The sequence below is a fragment of the Salvelinus alpinus genome, chromosome 9 (assembly GCF_045679555.1).
Source record: "Salvelinus alpinus chromosome 9, SLU_Salpinus.1, whole genome shotgun sequence".
Lineage (NCBI taxonomy): Eukaryota > Metazoa > Chordata > Actinopteri > Salmoniformes > Salmonidae > Salvelinus > Salvelinus alpinus.
In genome coordinates this window covers 49,750,927-49,773,521 of record NC_092094.1, presented here as the reverse complement: position 1 = coordinate 49,773,521, position 22,595 = coordinate 49,750,927, and the positions used below count along the sequence as shown (strand labels likewise).

The window sequence follows — 22,595 nt, the reverse complement described above, 5'->3', positions numbered from 1 at the left end:
TTACTGTAAGTATATTGTATATTGACTGTGTCTGTATTCTGTTAGTACATTGTCTATTGCTGGCAGCGCCTACTCACCAAGTCAATGTACTGTACTTGACGAATAGGGATTCTGATGCCCTCTGCAGGCCAGACACTGATCTTATGGATCACTCACAGATCCAGGCCAAAAGCCAAGTTTCGAATTCAGTGGAAGCCACACCTTCTGCTCAGAACAAACCGTTAAACCAGTTACAAACATATCTCTGACTCTGCTGCTCAGTCTGATAGAGTGTGTTTCACCATGGCAGAAGCTGTTTTTGATAAGGATTTGATTACCTGTTCAATCTGTCTGGATCCACTGAAGGATCCAGTGACTACTGCCTGTGGACACAGTTACTGTATGGGCTGCATTAAAGAAAGCTGGGATCAGGATGATCGGAAAGGTGTCTACAGCTGTCCCCAGTGCAGGCAGACCTTCACCCCAAGACCTGTTCTGGGGAAAAATACTCTACTGAACGAATTGGTGGAGAAACTGAAGAAGACCGGACTCCAAGCTGCTCCTCCTGCTTGCTGTTATGCTGGACCTTTAGATGTGGGGTGTGACATCTGTGCTGGGAGAAACCTCAAAGCTGTCAAGTCCTGTCTGCTGTGTCTTGCCTCTTACTGTGAGACTCACCTAAAACTTCACAATGACCTCAACCAAGGGAAAAAACACAAGTTGATTGATGCCACTTGTCTACAGGAGAAGATTTGCACTCGCCATGACAAACTGCTGGAGGTTTACTGCCGTACAGATCAGCAGTGTATCTGTCTGCTGTGTGTGATGGATGATCATAAAGGCCATGATATAGTCGCTGCTGCAGAAGAAAGGACTGAAAAACAGGTAAAGATGAGAACAGTCAAATCACACAATACATTTGTTCATCTCTTTTAGCCTGGCATCCTGGCCAGCGAGTGAGAATAGACGTAAGAAGCAGGGTAGAGACACGTAGTTTAACTAGCAAAAAAGATTTTTACATAATCTGTTTTAACATGTTTCATCTGATAGGTTGATGTCTCTGGTTCCTCATACAAAACAGAATGATGAGGTTCAATTTGAAAAGGGGTCATCCAATCAGTGCGAAGCCCAACCCGTTTGAGCTGACAATAGTTTTCAGACCATTAAGCTAGTGGTTGCACGCTTGACGAGTCAGATGTTTGAGCGGGAGATGCAGCTGACATTTCAAAGGGGTGAGAGAGCCAGAGGCGTGGACACGAAGGGGGCTTGGCTTGAAGTGCTGAACATCATGGTGTGAATAGACATGTGCTTTTGCCATTACTAGCATCATACATTTCACTGAATTACAGAATTATATACTAGACATTAGAAACAAAAAATAACATTATGCTGCTCTTAAGATGTGAAAATAACAGTTCCACTTCCGGAACGCTAGAGATTACTTTGGCCCGGTTCTGTTTCGATTCCTTGAAAAATTACTTATTTTCCAGTTTCAGGTTCCGTTCCTTGAACCGGTTCCTTCAGAACTAAAAGTGTAGATGGCTTCAACGTCAGACAAAAACGCCTTTGTTTTCTGGGTATCTTGTCAGATGCACAGTGGCCTACCTGATAGTAAACTATTTGTTTTATGCATATGATAATATTCTCTGCAGAAGCAGTTGGGGGAAAATAATCTGAAATCCCAGCAGAGAATCCAGGAGAGAGAGAAGGAGATGCAGGAGCTGAGACAGGCTGTGGACTCTCTGAAGGTGAGCGTTGGGAACATTTTTAATTACGTTCAGGCAGTCTGGGGTCCTGATGAGAGCTAAGTGAATAGGGTGGTTGTTAGTAAAACGTTTATTGGAGACAGGAGATCAAGTAGAGACATAGGACGAGGTGGATTATTATATAATAAGGCCTTTTATTGATATGTAAAAATATCTTAGTAAATCGTGCATCACGGCTCCTTCTGTCTGACTCGTATTGAATCGTCGGAAGAGGGCCCTCTAAACAGTACATACAGATTATATAGGCAACAAGCAAAGTAGGTTGATCTTGTCGTCTGGCCTTCCGATTGGTCGATCTGGGTCGTGGGTAGTCCTGTTCGGCCTGATGTCGACATTCCATTGGCTTTTCACACAGTTCTTTGTCCTAGTCACATCCAAAGGCATCCTGCATGTGCGTTTGTTTTCACAGGCCCTATTCATGGGGGAGGGGATGTGTGTGTGGGTCTGACAAAGTAGTGGGGATGGGTGCATGTTGTGCCAAGAATCGCTTATGTTGAGAAGTGGTTAAAACAAGTTACCAATATCTTATACAATTTCTTACAAATCCCCCTCTTCACGTCTCACAAGAGACGTGACATAAAAGTAAAAAAGACAAAGCTATGGGATAAAATTTGTCAGAAGACAAATTTTAATTCCCCCTCTTCACGTCTCACAAGAGACGTGACATAAAAGTTTCTTAGTCCTTAGTCCTTAGAACATTTGGGCCCTTTCCTGATTAGGGTCTATTGCGGCAGTGATAACACGGCTAGCAAGCGTGCGCGCACATGGAATGCAACAGCATCCACAAAGTACAAGAATGCCCGCAAAAACGGAAATAGATACTAGGATAGAGGAAACCAGCGTCTTATATTTACCAAAAGCATCCATCCATGAGTCCCACATAGAAGTGTCCACTCCAGAATGCTGTTTCATCTTACCATTAAGGGTACGAAGTCCCTCCAATGCTACAGTCAGACTCCCATCCGTAGCTGTGTTGTTGGGAATGAAAGTACAACACTGTTCACCAAACATAGCACAGACCCCCCCCCGTTCTGCCAATAACATATCCACCGCGATTCTATTTTGTAATGCCATCAGGGATGTAGCTGCCAATTGTCCATGGACCGCCTCAAAGCCTTGTTGAGTCCAAAAATCCCACATTATTAACCAAAAAACGAGAAAATGTTAAACCCTCAGGTCCATCCCTCTATACAACCTGTACCAGGTGGGCTCGTCGCCACCCGGGAACTTCAAACCTTCACAACAGGGAGGACAAACATCACTTTTTATTCATTCGACAACCTCCACTACAGCAAACCAAGGGTCCTCCTCTGTCAGGCCCACTCTCCTGCGAAAGCTTGATTCCGTATCAGCCTCCTTGCCACATCTGTATCAGACTTCTTCAAACAAGGTATGATACAGGCAGCACAGCACATGAGCATAAGAAAAACAACAACTAGAGTCAGAAATCCAGTAACCATCATTGTAGTATACTTACCAAACCAACCTCCCAGCCAGAGAACAGTCCACTCTCCTCCACACCTGCAAGACCCTTCATCTCCACTGATAACCTTGCCAACCCACTCAGAGCTTTTGAAATGCTCCCATCCGGACTAGTATTGTTTAGGGACAAACGTGCAACACTGTTCTCCAATCATTTTACATACACCTCCCTGGTTGGCCAGAATCATGTCCAGTTCTAGTCTATTTTGTCTACTGGTTTGAGAGGTAGCATCCAATTGTTCAGCCATCCCCGTAAGTACTGTGTGGGTGTAGTTTAACAAATCATTGTTGATTATAGTAGATATAATTGATCCAAGCATTCTGCTTAGCATCAACAATAGCTGGGCCAAACTGGGCAATAGATGCCACAGGCCATCATTCCTGTTTGATGTCTGGTATTCGTGGGGGACCCCTATTGGGACCCCAACAGGTTGGTGTGCATGTTATCTGTACCCTCGGACCAAGGAGCGTCACGGTTCTGCCGTCTCCTGGGTTGGTACCGAGTCTGTGTCATGTGCAGCTCCCAGAAGTTGGTTAGCTATAACCTCAATAATAGGCAATGGTGGTATCAGACTGGCCAAAACACATGTGCAACGACAATTTCCTTTCAAAAATGGGGTCAACCGCCTGGCAGGTCCACACATCCACCATACATCAGCAACACCTCTAGTTAATAGTGGATTTAGTGATGCAGGTAGTAGTAGGGAGCCTCCCATAGTCTATACCCCTACCTGTACCAGTGATACAGCTGTAATATCCTCCATATGCCTTAACTCCCCACGGTACCTTCTGGGGAGGGACTTCTGGGAACACAAAACTCAGAGTTTTACACAAGGTTGAATTTGGCTTAAACTTTCCAATATACACATCCAACCTTCCCCATTACTTAGGGCAAATGGGTGAGCAGCCAGAATAGGTCTGGCATGTCCACATACGACACAGTCCTTTCTATTAAGTGTTTTGTAGGCCAACCACATATTCTCCCTTTCCTCATAACCAGTTTCAGTCCCCAATTGTTCACTATCTTAGATGTCTTTTATATTTATTATCTGTACTAGATTGGAGAGCTTAGGTGATGGCGTGGGACTTGGTCTTGAAGTGGTGGAGGAGGCCGGCTGAACCCTGGTCCGTTGGAACTGGTGGTGGTTCTGGCAGCACTGTGATGGTAACATCCCCATCGTATCCTAATCAGACAGCTCAGGACTACAAGCAGTCCTGTAAAACCACACCCTCTCCCAAAGAACACATCATCAGCCAGAGGTCAAACAACACTTTCACTTCTATGAACGTACACAGTGAGGAAAGGTCGGGGTCAGGGAATTCTTCATTAAGGAGTTGATCCCCGAACTCTATTAGCAACGGTTCTTCTCCTTAACTCTGTGATCATTCGGCAGTGTCAGTGTGTCTCCCCCTCCAAGTGCGATATGCCCCCAGGTCGAGTGAATCACCTTCTCCTTTAATTCACCTGCAATGCATAAAATCTTGGACATACAGGTTTGGTTACCAAACAGTATCTCATTTGTTCTATCTGATTATATATTTAACTTCTATGCCTATTTTTTAGCTAGAATTTTTTTAATTTTAAATAAGTTTATTATCCAATAGGCCCCATCCTATCCTAGACCACAATGTACCCCTCCCCCGTTTGATACCTGGCTCTGGCCAGGTATCAACCTTACCTACTCTAAATAATGACTTAGTACATTATAATATAGAAACGTCCCTTTCATTCGCCGCATATCCAATTCTCCCTTGGGCGTACATTCATATCTATTCTTTTCCAATTCTCTGTCAAGTGACTTATCTACTTTAAAATGTATCTGTGCTGCTTATATATGTTAAACCCTTTCTCTCCTTTCTTATTTCACAGCCTACCTTGCTCATTTCCTGGTCCACCCTCCCCACTCTACTCTCAAACCTTCAAGGTCTCAACAGTGCGGGGTAGACCCATCTGTCTGCCTTTTTCTAATAATAGTCAATAACAACTATGTGTTCTTTTGCAATATTAACTAAGTGTCTCACTGTTTTGACTTTATCTATCCCAAATGGATTTAAAAATAACAACATGTCTTATAGTGTCAATCTCTAAAGTCCTTACATAACCTTAATAAACCTATCTCTATCTTCTAATGGCCAAAACAAATGCTAACCTTATGGTCAAGAGTTATAAACTAGTATCCCAAATGACACAAATTCATTATTCTCACTACATTCTCCCGTGAGTGATCAAGTCACAGGAAAATGCAACGAAAATAGGTCAAAAAGGTTACACCTACATTCGTGTTCCATACCATATCTAGGCATACCAAAAGAACCCTTTATCTTCTCAAAGTCCCTTGCCTAAATAAAACTCAGAAAGTAAAACTCCTATTCCAATATGAGTGTATTCTTTTAAGATATCTTGTCTCTGGGAACACGGAAACCCCTTAACCCAAACGTTTACCACAAAAACAAAACCTAATAATTATGATAATACCCTTAAATCATTCGTTTTAAATTTCCCCGATGTTTCATGTAACACAACTGTGATAAACGTGTACTGTCCCTTTAAAAACTCCCTGCCAGCCATACCAGGTTGCGAGTCGTTCATTGTTCCCCATAATGAAAACAGATCACGTTTAGAATACGTTTACTTATTGTTCGAATTCTCTGGTGTTACCTAAACAAAAACCAATAACTTTCAGCAACTTTTGAAAAGTATCTCAAAGCTATAATGTACACATTTTCCCTCTAAATAACACAACCAATTTTCTCTAGCATAATTTAATACGGCCACACCCGGTGGGGAAAGTACACATTTTATCCCGTTCCTCCTATAATACTCAATGCTAAATTCAAAGTTGTGGTTAAATATATGGATTTGCCAATCATTATCAAATGTTAAATATACAGGTTTAGTACTTTTATCAAATAGATTAGTATAGTTCAAATAAAGATATGCGTTTACTAGCGCTCAACCTGTGTTCAGAACGCAGCAACTAGCCAATATAATACCAAAAATGACTGTCTTATTCATGCTTCTAGGCAAAACATCTAGTTACCCCAACTAAGTTTGGCAGCAAAACTATCGTATAAGTAAAATCGACTTCTCAACTTTCTCCATTCCAAAGTGTAAACTTACCATATACTTCGCTAAATTTATATCGCATGCCAGCCAATCCATAACAATAATATCATTAGTCTGTAAATTTAACCTGAATAAGTTATTAAACGTATTCTCTCTACTCCGAATTGGTTTTACGTTTTTTCTCTGTCACCAGCACTCAAACAGGCTCCCCGTTTGCTGGGAGACCGTTGAGTGCTGCAATACTGCCATCTTCTGTCCATTCTCTGTATAGCTCTCCACCCCCAGACTTATTCTAAGAGTTATGAGTGTGTGGAGGAATATCACAAATAAGGGGCCAGATATCCCTAGTCTTGCCCAGGGAGGGAGAAATGTCCCTCTAACTGGGTGAGGTTCCTTTTTCAGGGGAGGCGGAGTTTGATGCCGCATCCCCGGAGTCAGGAATGTCTTCATTTGGAATCGGATTTAAGCTGTTTAAATCAGCTCTGACTTCTGTCAGTGTTCTAGAAGGGATTGGGGCTGGAGTGCAATGTGTGAGGTGGTGCCAAGGTGCGCCTGATTTACCTTTGACCTGGACTGAGTGTGAAGTAACCTCCCTCACTTCGTACGGTCCAGTCCACCTGGGTTCTAGCCACTTTCTCTTGTGGACTTTAACCCCACCCAGTCACCAATTTTTTACCTTCCGTGGTGCCGGATCTCTCGTCAGCTCCCCTTCTTGGACCTTGTGAATCTGTTTGGAGAGAGCTGCAGAAAGTTCCGTCAATTATCAGACATTACAATTTGTTGTACATCAAGGGCGGGCATATGACCTCCCTCCCTTGGTGAACCAAGCATGAGGAGAGAGATGGGTGCCTGCACCTGGCGAGGCTCTCATGGCCATCAATGCCAGGGGCAGGGCTTCAACCCAAATCAACTTCAAACCTGCACATACATTTGATTGGCGCGTTTCACGAGGCTTTTGAGATTGTGGCCTGTACACTAACCCAAACTTGTGCACAATACCCAATCTTTCCTCCACCTGTCTCAGGTGTTGGTTACTGAAATGGGACCCGTTTGTCGGATCGGATTTGCCTTGGAACTCCATACCTTGGTATGAGTTCAGTCTGCAGCCACTTAATGACTGACCTGGCATCCTCACGTGCTGTTGGTATTGCCTCGACCCATTTGGAAAACCTGTCTACCATTACCAAAAGGTTATTTTTGCTTAATTATTATTATTATTTATTTATTTTTTAAATAGTGCTGAACGTGAATTCTTTGCACATCAGATATGCTGCAACTCCATGGTGGGTGTGGATTTCCAATGGATGGCACATTACCAGATGAGCTGTTTTTTCCAATAGCTTTTGCCACTTCAGCCACATACCTGGAGCATGTGGTTTGTCCTACTTCAATGTGGTCCAGTTTGGAGGAGTGATACATCAACACTCTACTCTCCCCCTCTGTTTTGTACCTTCCTTTTTGAATAAGTGGTTCTTATTCCTTTCAACTTCACTTTCTATCCCTTCCTTCACTACTTCCTCTAATTCTTTCTCCATAGTGAGGAGTTGCCCTTTTGATGGGGCCACCCCACTGAGGTAACCTGCCTGCGTCCATTTTAGCCTCACTCCTTCCCACACCTTCTTAACTTCCTTATACTGCATCTTTCCCCCTGATCTGTCTTTCATTCTCTGATCTAAGTATTCATTGAATTTGTGGTGGTCGTGGCCATGGTCATATTAAGAAGAGGAAGACCTGGTTGATTTCCTCAGGGCCTTGGAGTGTGTTCTGTTCTGACCGTTGTGTGAAAAACCTCATGACTACGTTATTCTCTCTTCTGTTATATTTGTGTGTCTTATGATTTTTTTTTTTATTAAAACGGTGGTCGTGGCCATTTTGTCGTTAAGCTATGTCTGGCTCTATGCTATTTTGGTGCACTTAGCCCGTCACTGGCCAAAACTAGCGATGTATCTCTGGTGCTGACACAGTCTTATCTCTGGTGTCTGTCTCCCCCTTGTGCACAAAGAATTTTATTGCTTTATGTTTGGCGAATTAATTAAATACTTTCCCAAAGTATTTCGGCAATATCTTTTTGGAACAATATACTAGTATTATCGAGCGCTTCTATTTTAAATATAATAATAATTTTAGGAACTATTTTCAAAAAGTTATTATTCGTTTTCACTTTTTCGATTATTTAAATACTTTGCCAAAACATTTCAGAAATGTCCTTTTGGGACAATATATTAGTATATTCAAGCGTTTCTAGAATAAATATTTAATTAATTCTAGGACTCATTTTTCTCAAAAACTAATAAAAAAAACTAAAAACTCAAAAACTAACTAATTAATTAAATACTTTCCCAAAGTATTTCAAACGTGTCCTTTTGGGACAATATATGGTGTATCCTAGCGCTTCTAGAATAATTATCAAATGAATTCTAATCCTTAAGTCAATCCCAGCAGCACGAGAGGGAAAAATCAAGTCAACTCATCAGCAGAAAAATTGCTTCAGAACAGCCCACCCATTCTAACTCGGCGGTCCCTTTCACACAGCCTCAATTTAGCATATGGCTAATCAGTGGCAATCGGCCTCGTGGAACGTTCCATTACCCACATTGATTTGGAGTGTTTCAGGTTTAATACCTTCTACCATTAATTTCGCTAACACAACTTGAGCATACAATATCACATTAGACCCCTCACGTTAACACCTAGCTGATTGCCAATTCAACTACTGCACGACTATTTGGATCTCACATTAGATTCTTCACGGTAACCCCTATCCGATCACTTATCAGTTATGGCCCGGCTATTTGAATCTAATTCAATTTTTTTTTTTTTTTTTCTATGGGTCCTCACGGTAACACTTTAGTTGATTGCCAATTCAACTATTGCCCGACTATATGGATCTCATCTTTATTTATGGATTCCTCACGGTAACCCCTAGCTGATATAAGCTATGGCCCGACTATTTGAGTCCTTTTAAAGCTTATTCTTCACTGTACATCTAGTCGATCAAATATCGACTAGTGCCAGACTGTGTGAACAAGTCTTTTTATTACTTAGATATCTTTACACAATGCCTTAGATTCTACACAATTTCACATAAATATAACAGCAATTCATACTCACCCCAGTAATCCTGATCACAATTTAGATATTGGCTATAATACAATATACAGATTTTGATTAAACAGGCATCTGCTTACCTTATAGTTTCGAGCTCTTTGATCAGTTTCCTGGGTGAGTTGAATCGCGATCTCCTTCGGACAGGTCACCTCTCCTTCTGGAATCTTTTTCCCACTCGCCTCCTGTCTCTTGAACTTTCTATGGGCCAAATTCAAAAGGTTTTAACAACCATCCTCTGCTTACCAAGTTTCTGTTAGTAAAACGTTTATTGGAGACAGGAGATCAAGTAGAGACATAGGACGAGGTGGATTATTATATAATAAGGCCTTTTATTGATATGTAAAAATATCTTAGTAAATCGTGCATCACGGCTCCTTCTGTCTGACTCGTATTGAATCGTCGGAAGAGGGCCCTCTAAACAGTACATACAGATTATATAGGCAACAAGCAAAGTAGGTTGATCTTGTCGTCTGGCCTTCCGATTGGTCGATCTGGGTCGTGGGTAGTCCTGTTCGGCCTGATGTCGACATTCCATTGGCTTTTCACACAGTTCTTTGTCCTAGTCACATCCAAAGGCATCCTGCATGTGCGTTTGTTTTCACAGGCCCTATTCATGGGGGAGGGGATGTGTGTGTGGGTCTGACAAAGTAGTGGGGATGGGTGCATGTTGTGCCAAGAATAGCTTATGTTGAGAAGTGGTTAAAACAAGTTACCAATATCTTATACAATTTCTTACATGGTTGAAATAGATCCCCTCTTTGTGTCCTAACAGCGCTCTGCACAAGCGGAATTGTTTGACAGTGAGAGGACCTTGACTGAGCTCATCCACTCCGTTGAGAAAAGGCGCTCTGAGGTGAAGGAGCTGATCAGCGCCCAAGAGAAGGCTCAAGTGAGTCGAGCGAAAAGGCATCTGAAGCAACTGGAGCAGGAGGTCGCTGGACTGAGGTGGAGAGATGCTGAGCTGGAGCACCTGTCACACACAGAAGATCACATCCATTTCCTCCAGGTGACATCTCTAACTTAAATGTCACTCACGGCTGACTTTTCAATGACTAGGTCTAGAACTCTTAAACAAGTGAAATGTGCTGAAATAAAATAACCGTAGCCTTTCTCAATGTCGTAGCATTTCCAGTCACTCTGTGTCCCTGTTGGATCTGAGGGTACACCCAGCATCATTGTCACGTTTAAGCATGTGAAGAAATTTCTCGGTGAACTGAAAGAGCGACTACAAGACATCTGCAAGGAGGAAATGGACAGAATATACGGGAAAGGTTGGTAGAAGCCATATTTCAAGCTCATAAGTGCTCTTGTATGTTTGCTATTGTGCCTTCTGTAGAGATTAATGCAGTATGATTTGTGGTGTTTGTACCGTTGATGGCTAGGTTAGCATCGCTGAGTGACGTTGCCCTCCTGAAACTTGTTGCATAGCCTCCTAATGACGGGTGTGCCTGTGTCCTATAGTGGCTAAAGTTCCAAACGTTCGCCCTTCTAAGCCCGAGACCAGAGAGGAGTTCTTAGAATGTAAGTAAAGCACACACACACAATGCATGTTCACTCACTTTGTAAAAAAAATAACAGCTAGCTTAAACCATTCTGAGCGGTCAGCTTCTGAGACCTCACTTGCTATATACTCATACAGCACTGACTGCTATAGAACACTGACTGCTATAGAACACTGACTGCTATAGAACACTGACTGCTATAGAACACTGACTGCTATAGAACACTGACTGCTATAGAACACTGATTGTTAGGGATCTGACCCACCACAAGTGGTCCAATAAGAACCAAACAGATGCTTAAAATGTTTCTCCAACCAGACCTGGGCAGAAAATCGTTTTTTTTGTAGTTTATTTGAAGATACCAACTTTACAAATACTTGAGGTAGTCGAATATGGTTTATATAGAGCATGCTGGGAAATATGGTAATGATGGATGTGGATTTGGTTCAATTTGATGTGGATTGTATGAGTTTCAGGCCCTTGTATTAGGGTAAAACTAAGCACATACATACATACATACATACATACATACATACATACATACAGGACATTGACCCAACACACCTCCAGGCTGTGTATGGGCTATTTGACTAAGGAGAGTAATGGAGTGCTGCATCAGATGACCTGGCCTACACAATCACCTGACCTCAACCCAATTGAGATGGTTTGGGATGAGTTGGACCGCAGAGTGAAGGAAAAGCAGCCAACAAGTGCTCAGCATATGTGGGAACTCCTTCAAGACTGTTGGAAAAGCATTCCTCATGAGCTGGTTTGGAGAATGCCACGAGTGTGCAAAGCTGTCATCAAGGCAAAGGGTGGCTATTTGATTTGTTTAACACCTTTTTGGTTACTACTTGATTCCATATATGTTATTTCATAATTATGTCTTCACTATTCTACAATGTAGAAAATAGTAAAAATAAAGAAACCCTTGAATGAGTAGGTGTGTCATCTTTTGACTGGTACTGTGTATGTATACACTGAACAAAAATATAAACGCAATATGTAAAGTGTTGGTCCCATGTTTCATGAGCTGAAATAAAATATCCCAGAAATGTTCCATATGCACAAAAAGCTTCTTTCTAAAATGTGCACAAATGTGTTTACATCCCTCCTGGTGAGATGTCCCAAATTGAGGCAGTGCAATTGGCATGCTGAATGCAGGAATGTCCACCAGCTCTGTTACCAGAGAATATATGTTCATTTCTTTGCCATAAGCCTGCCTCCAAAATCGCTTTAAAGAATTTTCCAGTACATCCAACAGTCTTCACAACTGCAGACCACGTGGGTGAGCAGATTGCTGATAAACATTGTGAACAGAGAGCCCCGTGGTGACGGTGGGGTTATGGTATGGGCAGGCATAAGCTACGAACACAATTGCATTTTAACGACTGCAATTTTAATGCACAGAGATACCATGACGAGATCATGAGGCCCATTGTCCTGCAATTCATCCACTGTCATCACCTCATGTTTCAGCATGATAATGCACGGCCCCATGTTGCAAGAAACTGTACTCAATTCCTAGGAGCTGAAAATGTCCCAGTTCTTCCATGGCCCGCATACTCACCAGACATGTCACCCATTGAGCACGTTTTGGGATGCCCCGGATTGACGTGTATGACAGCGTGTTCCATTTTCCGCCAATATCCAGCAACTTCGCACAGCCATTTGGAGTGGGACAACATTCCACAGGCCACAATCAACAGCATGATCAACTCTATGCGAAGGAGATGTCACACTGCATGAGGCAAATGGTGGTCACACCAGATACCGACTGGTATTCTGATCCACGCCCCTACCTTTTTTTTGTAAAGGTACCAACAGTGTGACCAACAGATGCATGTCTTGGAATAGTATATTAGATTGTGTGTGCTCTACTCATTCTATTTCCATCTTCAACATGCAGTTCCAGATACAGCCCTGCCATTAGTTGAAGGCAGCCAATCCAATAGTTTCAGAAAAGTAGTCACTTCCTGAGATCTGTATTCAAATATTTTGAAAAAGTAGTTGCTTTCTCAGATCTTTATTCAAATACTTGTAGTCACCTCCAAAGTAACCGTTTTTGTTCCCCCCCGGAAATTGTTAACATTTTATTAAGCAATGAATTGAAGGCGAAAACCAAACAGTAGCATGAATATGTTAGCATAGCAAACATTATTCAAACACTAAGCCTACACAGTTTAGTGGATGCACTTATCAACTTGACTAGGTCATCTCTTCTCCTGTATGCCCATTTCCCGCTCTTTTAGAGAAAATAAAACTCCCCTAACACCCAAGGGAAGAGCGCCAAGAAGGTGATTGGCCAACATATGGGAGCAGAGATTGGTTGACTGGCTTGTCAATAAAATAACCTTCAATTCACAGGGTCTTATATATATATATATAATAATTTGACACTATTTCTCCTCTTCCTAGACTGCTGCCCGCTGACATTGGATCCCAACACAGCACATCAACTCCTGTGTCTGTCTGAGGGGAACAGAAAGGTGACCAGGAATCATAAGATCCAGGCCTATCCCAACCATGAACATAGATTTAGCCACTGGAAACAGGTGTTGTGTAGAGAGGGTGTCTGGAGTGTGTCTGAACCCTGCTACTGGGAGGTAGAGTGGACCGGGGTGGAGGTTGATGTAGCTGTCTCATATAAAGGGATCAGCAGGAGAGGAAGTGGTTGTGAGTGTTGGTTTGGTGCTAATGACCAGTCCTGGAGGTTGTACTGCTCTGCATCTAGATGCTGTTTCTACCATAATGGTAAAGAGACTTCTATCCCTGCCATCCACTCAGATTCCAGAGTCGGAGTGTACTTGGACCACGGGGCAGGAACTCTGTCCTTTTACAGCGTGACCGTCTCAGACACCATGACCCTCCTTCACGGAGTCAAGACCACATTCACTCAGCCCCTCTACCCTGGGTTTGGGGTTGGTTCATCTGTGAGGATAGTGACACCATTTTTGAGTAGTAACTAACTTAATATGTACTGTGTAAAATGTGAACCTAGATTACAATACTTCCCTATGGAACTACTGTGCAAATGGAAAAGTTTTAGGAACACATTGTAAAGTGGGACGGTCATTTTTGTACTTTTTGAAAACGTTGAAAAAGCCCTGTTGATTGGCATCTCCCTGTGTGTACAGCGAACAATAAGTTCAGCTGCTGTTCAACATATTCAATGCAAACCGTAAGACAATGTGTTTAGACTTTGTGATGTAAGTAGGGTAGGATACCGGTCACTTTGTACTTTACTAACCATAACTAGCCATAACTTTGACTTATCATATTATAATAATGTATGTATACTATGCTCTACTCTACTATATTAGTTCATTAAAAGTGAGAATGATTTGTTGGGAGTTGTCTGTCTCTATTCTGTCCAGTGACATCACTTCTGCCCTCTTCTGGCCAGGCCTGGTACCTTATACCTCAGCACAAACAGTAAAAAGTGAAGGAAACTTCTCTTTTACTGTCGAACTAGTTCATAGAACCAAGGCTTTGTTTTTACACAGATAATTTGTTTTCCAATATGATTATCCATTATTACACTGAAGCTTTATACAATGCTCCTCATACGAGTGCCCATAAATCATACTCCTAACTGATACAGAAATCGCACTAATAGTGGAAGACACCATCAATAGAACTCTGGGAAATATGTTAATGAGCCCCTGTTACTAAAGTTGTTTTTTACAGGTCTAAATTGCCCCTGAGCCCTATACCAAAGATGAGTTCGGCTTATATCAGTAAATGTTTATTTTTCTCTCAGTGTTGTCTCCATTACTGGCAGAGTGAAATTAGACACAGCAATCACTATTTATCCATAATAACAATGCAACATGAATGTAATGAACTTTCACTTTTATGGTCACAAAAATCACTGAAAATCTTGAATGCTAAGATTGAAAGAACTCTCGTCTTCTCCTTTGCAATGACTAGATTGATACCCATTCAAATGAGATGGGGTAAACGGGGTTAAAGGAATTCTCAAATTTGACTATTAGACTGCTGAAGAGAAGTTCTCATATTGTACCTGTAAGATATCCACCAGAACACCAGAGTATTTGTGGCCATTAATGTGAAGAAGAAGAAATGCTCCAGATTCCCTTCATGCAGTGTGTTTGGGTAGAAGTTACCTGAAGTTGGACAGGAAACAGTGCTTTCATTGGCCATAGAACTGAATCCCCATAATGCAGACAGACCCCCTACCAACATCAGCAACGGTCGTCAAAATGGATAAAAAGGTCCAAAATACAGTTCTGATAAATGTAACAGCTGCATAATGGAGTAAGATACTTAACCATTTTTAATGAGAAAAAAAAATCAGTCAAATATTGACTATTACAGCAAATAAATATTTGTATGAGAGACAGAAAATCAGTGGAATTCAGACATTGGTGGGACTGACTGTGAAATATCAAAAATACTTGCCAACGTTTTTAAACCATATATGGCCCTTTTATATGTTCTGTTATTATATTGATAGAATAATAATGTTTGAAAACAACTGATTTGCATATACATATGGGCATAATTTAATAAATTAGCATGACATTTTTTTATTTTTTTTTATTTTTTTTATTTCACCTTTATTTAACCAGGTAGGCTAGTTGAGAACAAGTTCTCATTTGCAACTGCGACCTGGCCAAGATAAAGCATAGCAGTGTGAACAGACAACACAGAGTTACACATGGAGTAAACAATAAACAAGTCAATAACATGGTAGAAAAAAAAAAAAAAAAAGAGAATCTATATACAATGTGTGCAAAAGGCATGAGGTAGGCAATAAATCGAATAATTACAATTTAGCAGATTAACACTGGAGTGATAAATCATCAGATGATCATGTGCAAGAAGAGATACTGGTGTGCAAAAGAGCAGAAAAGTAAATAAATAAAAGCAGTATGGGGGGTGAGGTAGGTAAATTGGGTGGGTAGTTTACAGATGGACTATGTACAGCTGCAGCGATCGGTTAGCTGCTCGGATAGCAGATTTTTAAAGTTGTTGAGGGAGATAAAAGTCTCCAACTTCAGAGATTTTTGCAATTCGTTCCAGTCGCAGGCAGCAGAGAACTGGGGCCTGTTGCACAAAAGTAGAATTAAGACATCCGGGATAAATGACTCAGCTGAGCTCAATGAAGCCAAAACATGTGCGTCCAGGCTTAATTGGTTGCACAAAGACCAAGCCAGGATGAGCAGACACGGATTCATTAAGCCAGGTGAAACCAATCCTGGATAGGTGCGCGCTCACGGCTCACTCAAATAGACCCCGCCACAGATCACAGATTAACTGATTTACCATGGCAACTAGAGCCGCGTACTTTTCCCCGTCGGAAGCACAAATCCTCATGGAGGCATACGAGGAGGTAAAAGATATAATTAAGAAGAAAGGCAACACCGCCACAGTGATAAAGCAAAGAGAAAAAGCGTGGCAAAGTATTGCAGACCGCCTGAATGCGTAAGTAGTGCACAATTACACACTCACCGCTCCGCTGAAACATCACAATTACAATTCAAATATTTAATTCACATCTCCAAAAATGCAGTTGTACTGTAATTATGAAACGGTTAAATTTTTAATTGAAATGCACTGCAGATATGAGTGAAATTGTGTAAAGTAACTCCATCACACTGTATAAAGCTATGATACATTTTTTGATATTTTTACTGAAAACAAGACAAAAATACCAAGTAATTTTTTGCAGTGTGACTCCATTAAATGTGTGTGTGTGTGTGTGTGTGTGTGTGTGTGTGAGATTAAACATGAACGGGCCAAAACGGACATGGCAGCAGGTCAAAATCAAATACAAGAACATTCTGCAGAATGGTATGGTCCCTGACTAATATTTAACAAAGCACAAGCATATATTGTACCCAGAAGGTGCCTGCTCACACATTGTCTGTACTGTTTTAGCAGTGAAAAAGAATACCCACAGACAAGGCACGGGTGGTGGGTCACCAAAGGCTGACCTTACCCCAGCAGAGGACATGGCCTTGGAGCTAAATAAAGGCAGGCCCGTCTTAGAGGGGATCCCTGGGGGGAAAGAGACAAGCATAGGTTCCTCCCAAGATGCCACCCGCTTCATTCAAGGTATGTCCTTCCATCTCTACATGGGATACAACCACATTCATATTGAATCAATTTGGACTGTCTGACTTTGGTTTACCTATTGCCTTGCAGTGTCTGGCAGCACTGTGTTCCTGTTAGAGCCACCAGCACAAGCACCAGACGATGCTGATCCAGTGAGTACTCCATCAAAGGCATACTGTAGGCCTGGCATGTCTTGTCTACTAGCTTCAATATGAATCCGATTAAATGTGATAGGGTGAAGGCCCCAGTGCAACAGCACATGATGGAGACGATGATGAGGAGGAGACCATCTCTCTGGATTCCAGAAGGCATGAGGTATCATGTTAAGACTGTGAAAGTACTATTTACTCTACAATGGTGAGGAGTCCTCATCAAAATCAAAAAATCTAATTTCTTTTACAGGACCCAGATGCTATCAAGTGAGCCATGACATATGAGCTCTTATTGTGAGCACACAGGACGGTGGCATCTTTCTAAGGTTTTTTTTATTTCCCCAGCAATCAGTACAACCAAGTCATCGTTATAAGGCATCGCCCTCTTTTGCCCACCCCCCCAGCACCAGGTGTGGCCACTAGCCTATATGAAGGCCCAAAATTGTGTGTTCCTTTCTGCTCTGACAATGGCATGCCCATTCGTGCGAGATGTGGTGGATGAAGAAGCACTTGTGCTGAGGAGAGCCTTCAGGCGAGAAAGGGTCTTCAGGGACCGGTTGGACCCACTGGCCTTCCCTGATGACCATCTATATGAAAGATACAGGTTTTCTGCAGATGGCATCAGGTATCTATGCAGACTACTGGGTCCCAGGATTAAGCACCGCACTGCACGGAGCCATGCACTGAGTGTGGAGCAAATGGTTTGTGTGGCCTTGCGCTTTTTTGCTAGTGGAGCCTTCCTGTACTCAGTGGGGGATGCAGAACAGCTGAACAAGGCCACAATTTGCCGCACAATAAGGAGTGTGTGTCTGGCTATCAAAGCATTAGCAGATGTCTTCATCTCCTTCCCTGGCCACAGCAGACTCTGTGACATCAAAGAGGAGTTCTATAGGATTGCAGGTAAGAGGATCTACAAATTACAGGACAACTGTTAACACATAGTAGGATACTCATTACTTTGTGTGACAGGTTTCCCCAATGTCATTGGTGCAGTGGACTGCACACACATAAGGATAAAAGCCCCCTCAGGTGCCCATGAGGCCGATTTTGTGAATAGGAAATCCTTTCACAGCATTAATGTTCAGGTGAACATAACTTTTTGATATTGTCCATTGACGAACACTCTGCATTGCCAGTGATGTGCATTGATTGGTGTAATATTCCTCATCTTATGATTTCAGATGGTCTGCAATGCTGACTGTGTGATCAGCAATGTTGTGGCAAAATGGCCTGGCTCAGTCCATGACTCCAGAATCTTTCGGGCCTCTGAAATCTATCAGTGCCTATCACAAGGTAAGCCACACAACCCCTATTTATAACCATCATGGCTGTGTCAAGAATATCACTGTGTTTATGAGGTAGTAATGATGAGATTTTGTGTTGACAGGTGAATTCTCTGGTGTGTTGCTGGGAGACAGGGGGTATGGCTGCCAGCCTTTTCTCCTGACACCTTTCACAGACCCCCAGGAAGCACAGCAGGCCTACAACCATGCCCATGCCAGGACCAGGGCCAGAGTTGAAATGACCTTTGGCCTCCTGAAGGCACGCTTTCACTGCCTTCACAAATTAAGGGTCAGCCCTGTTAGGGCATGTGATATTACTGTGGCTTGTGCTGTCCTCCACAATGTGGCCTGCCTGAGGAAGGAGAGGGCCCCCAGAGTGCCACCAGCCATGGACTGGGACAATCCGGCAATCTTCCCTGATGACGACAGTGGTCGGCTGCTGAGGGACCAATATGTGTTGAATTATTTTAGTTAGTATGTGTGCTTTCAATTTTGGTTAAATATGTCCTGCGGTGGCAGAGGAATTTGGGTTTTTTTGGGTTCGTTTTTTGACGAATTTGGCCTCTTATGATGTTTGTGCGGTATACTGTGTGTAATACAAGGCTGCAGGGAGGCTACTGCATCCATTCATTTGTCTGTTCAGTTGATGTGTATGGATTTGTCCTGCATTTATTTTAGTGTGCAGACATGCAGGGTGTGTTATATACAGACCTTTGAATGTGTATGTATCATTTTGTATAATATGCTTGGATTCTGTGCTTTCCATCTTGTAGAGTCACTGTGACTTCAGTTTCGAAAGGAGCTGATGGTTTACCTGCTTTGTTTTGTCCTTATTCAATAAAGGAACATAATGTTACACATTGTGTTTTTATATTCATATGGAATGTGTATTTGTTTATATGACAGAGTACTAGGGCCACACTGAAGAAAAAGGATAAAGTCATAAATTTATGAGGCTGGTTCTTTCTGCAGAAAAGCTACATATTGTTTTTACAGTTTTGATACTTATGACAATGTGATACTTAATATTCTGGCACATCAGCATGTCTTTGTTTATGAAACCATACTGAAGTACAATTTCACGAAATGCCCCACATCTGTCATTTTAACAACTGTCCTCCTTTAAAACAACTGGTTACAATATTATGACTTGTGTTTTTTCCCCCTCTGTGGCCCTAATATTCTATCATTTTATATATAGCCTTATAGTCTATGGGAAACTGTAAATTATCTAATGATAGCAACATCATCTAAAAATCATTTTTTATCCAAAATCATTGAAATTAATGATCACAAACGTTTAAATAATAACAGTGGGTCTAGTTATATGTGATAACAATGTATAGTGAGCAGTGAAATAACTATTGGTTTCCATTTGTGGTGACTGCTGACTGACATTAGGGATGAGATTAAATAGATCCTGGAATTTAGCCTGGTCTGGAGCAGGCTAGCTCCACAGAATAAATCTCCATGGTAATTTATACCATAACATATCCTCCTGCCCCCTATCCATCTTTAGTGCAACCGGATTACGGATCAATTGAGCCAGGATCACCAAGATATCCTGGCTTAATCCCTTATCCTAGTTTTGTGCAACAGGCCCCTGGAAGGAAAGTAACCAAATAACTCTCTATCCAACCAGCTCTTTTTAAGGTACCCCCCACAATCTAGAGGAAAAAGAAACTCACACCTATTTAGGCGAGGTGCTGGCTAGCGGAGTGGAAAACTTGAAAATAAAGGAGAGCCACACACTCTAAGAGCTCAGATGCAAAAATGTAATGTCCAACGTTTCGACAGGCAAGCTGTCTTCATCAGGGTATAATCACAAACACTGCAGGGTGACTCGTTTATATAGTGTCAAAAGACACAGACACACACACACACAGGTGTCTGTAATCATGGCCAAGTATGGCCTGACCAATGATATTAGGCCATACTTGGCCATGATTACAGACACCTGTGTGTGTGTGTGTGTGTGTGTGTGTGTGTGTGTGTGTGTGTGTGTGTGTGTGTGTGTGTGTGTCTTTTGACACTATATAAACGAGTCACCGTGCAGTGTTCGTGATTATACCCTGATGAAGACAGCTTGCCTGTCGAAACGTTGGACATTACATTTTTGCATCTGAGCTCTTAGAGTGTGCGGCTCTCCTTTATTTTCAAACCCCCCCACAATCTCCCATCAACTTTCACCATGGGCTCGTTTGAGTGGTAAGGCAAAAGCAACCGAGTGTAGATGAAAGTCGAGGAGTGAAATCAGAGGCGGTGATTCTGAGAAAGCCGAAAGTTGGACACTGATGTGGTTTTCCAACAGCAAGGCTCAGTGCAACATGACAGTGTTGCTATTGTTTATAAAAGTTTCTTTGTAATGTCAAAATAAACATGTCTCCAACCCCCATATCACACACTCACAAATGGTAAATATACAGTGTCTTAAGAAAGTATTCACACGCCTTAGCTTTTTCCACATTTTGTGGTGTAACAGACTGAATTTTAAAATGATTACATTTATATTTTGTGTCACTGATCTACACAATTCCCCATGATATCCAAGTGGAATTATGTTTTAAGAAATGTAAAAAGAAAAAAAAATGTAAAGCCATGAGTCAATGAGTATTCAACACTTCTGTTATAGCAAATGTGGTGGCATTTTTCTGCATTACCAAATGAGGAGAGTTACAAACTACACACCAGTCAGAGTTATACTTAAATGACATCTTTAATAATAATAAGAGCTTTGCAATAGCCTTTTTTGACTTTCAATGATGCGCTATCCCTAATGAACCATTGAAAAGTGACTACAGAAAATTACAAAGATCTTTTATAGCCAAGATACACCCCTCTCAACCTACATGGCGAACCACAGATCTTAGGAACTCTTCACAAAGAGACTTTTACTTGAGAAAGGAGTATCCCTTAGCCAGATAGCATTCACTATAAATTATTGCTCAGTTTGGTCTCTAAAACGAGGTTCTAATCTCGTTCCTGGTACTTCATAGCACAGAACCATTACCTCATGTTATCTGGAATGCTCTTTAGGTTTTATCACCCAAAGACATCCTAAATCTCCTCTGTCAGTGCTATCTCATAGAGGCCAATCCTCAGTGGAACACACACGCAATACTCTATTCTGTCGAATGTAACAACTATTATAATGTAATACAAGCATTATAACATAATCTTGCAATTTTCCACGACACACGTCTAAATAAGTTTAGGAATAAAAATGTGCATAACAAGTCACATAAGTTGCATGGGCTTATTCTGTATGCAATAATAATGTTTAACTGCCCAGTCTACCCCACACATACAATTTTCTGCAAGGTCCCTCAGTCGAGCAGTGAATTTCAAGCACAGATTCAACCACAAAGACTAGGGAGGTTTTCCAATGGTTCGCAAAGAAGGGCACCTATTGGTAGATGAATTTTTTTTTTGAATATCCCTTCGAGCATGGTGAAGTTATTAACTACACTTTGAATTACTCCCAGTCACTAAGATATACAGGTGTCCATCCTAACTCAGTTGCCGGAGAGGAAGGAAACCGCTCAGGAATTTCTCCAGTTTAATGGCTGTGACAGGAGATAACTGAGGATGGATCAAAAATATTGTAGTTACTGAAGGGGTTAAACCAAGGCCTCATTGTCACGGCTGTCGACAAAAGAGGACCAAGGTGCAGCGTGGTGAGTGTACATTTTCTCTTTATTTGAAAACACGCCGAACAAAACAATTAACACTACAAAAACAAACCATGAAGCTACAGGCTATGTGCCCTAAACAATGTCAACTTCCCACAAAGACAGGTGGAAAAAAGGGCTACCTAAGTATGGTTCTCAATCAGAGACAACGATAGACAGCTGCCTCTGATTGAGAACCACACCCGGCCAAACACAAAGAAATACAAATCATAGAACATAGAATACCCACCCCAACTCACGCCCTGACCAAACCAAAATAGAGACATAAAAAGGATCTCTAAGGTCAGGGCGTGACACTCATACCTTTTAAAGGGTTAATAAATTGTGCTATGATGAACTGTAAGGTCTCCTCTCAGGAGACCTCTGTGTGTGTGTTAAAACCTGATTTCAGTGATATGCCCTGCAGACACTATCAGAAGGTGGAAACTGCCTACGCTCATACTCCTCCTGTCTGGGTCCCACCGTGACTGTCTGAGGTTC

At 41.8% G+C, this 22,595-nt stretch overlaps 2 protein-coding genes and 1 long non-coding RNA gene across 5 annotated transcripts; all 3 read left to right on the top strand.

The window, feature by feature from the left end:
- Window positions 1-93: 93 nt before the first annotated feature.
- LOC139530274 (tripartite motif-containing protein 16-like) lies at window positions 94-14,253 on the top strand. 2 transcript variants are annotated; one of them, XM_071326522.1, is made up of 7 exons: window positions 94-864; window positions 1,632-1,727; window positions 10,175-10,408; window positions 10,526-10,673; window positions 10,864-10,923; window positions 13,323-13,393; window positions 13,692-14,253. In XM_071326522.1, exons 1-7 carry the CDS (start codon window positions 283-285, stop codon window positions 13,749-13,751), a joined length of 1,251 nt encoding a protein of 416 aa, XP_071182623.1. In that variant the 5' UTR covers window positions 94-282; the 3' UTR covers window positions 13,752-14,253. The 2 variants fall into 2 exon arrangements, with proteins under 2 accessions (XP_071182623.1, XP_071182622.1); XM_071326521.1 differs by having other exon boundaries at window positions 13,323-14,253.
- LOC139530276 (uncharacterized) lies at window positions 1,735-6,092 on the top strand. Its single transcript, XR_011665996.1, has 2 exons — window positions 1,735-3,135; window positions 4,286-6,092. It is a non-coding gene; the product is annotated as an uncharacterized lncRNA (long non-coding RNA).
- A 3,214-nt stretch (window positions 14,254-17,467) lies between the features above and the next one.
- Window positions 17,468-19,300, top strand: LOC139530272 (putative nuclease HARBI1). Of its 2 annotated transcripts, none has more exons than XM_071326520.1 (3): window positions 17,468-18,040; window positions 18,322-18,433; window positions 18,528-19,300. In XM_071326520.1, exons 1-3 carry the CDS (start codon window positions 17,972-17,974, stop codon window positions 18,896-18,898), a joined length of 552 nt encoding a protein of 183 aa, XP_071182621.1. In that variant the 5' UTR covers window positions 17,468-17,971; the 3' UTR covers window positions 18,899-19,300. The 2 variants fall into 2 exon arrangements, 1 of the variants encoding a protein (XP_071182621.1); XR_011665995.1 differs by lacking the exon at window positions 17,468-18,040 and adding an exon at window positions 18,047-18,225.
- Window positions 19,301-22,595: the final 3,295 nt, after the last annotated feature.

Coding starts and splice junctions, on each gene's coding strand:
- LOC139530274 (XM_071326521.1), top strand. CDS start 283: ATGGCAGAAGCTGTTTTTGATAAGGATTTGATTACCTGTTCAATCTGT. Junction 865..1,631: donor AAGAAAGGACTGAAAAACAG/GTAAAGATGAGA, acceptor TATTCTCTGCAG/AAGCAGTTGGGGGAAAATAA. Junction 10,674..10,863: donor GGACAGAATATACGGGAAAG/GTTGGTAGAAGC, acceptor TGTGTCCTATAG/TGGCTAAAGTTCCAAACGTT.
- LOC139530272 (XM_071326520.1), top strand. CDS start 17,972: ATGTCTTCATCTCCTTCCCTGGCCACAGCAGACTCTGTGACATCAAAG. Junction 18,041..18,321: donor GGAGTTCTATAGGATTGCAG/GTAAGAGGATCT, acceptor TTATGATTTCAG/ATGGTCTGCAATGCTGACTG. Junction 18,434..18,527: donor CTATCAGTGCCTATCACAAG/GTAAGCCACACA, acceptor TTGTGTTGACAG/GTGAATTCTCTGGTGTGTTG.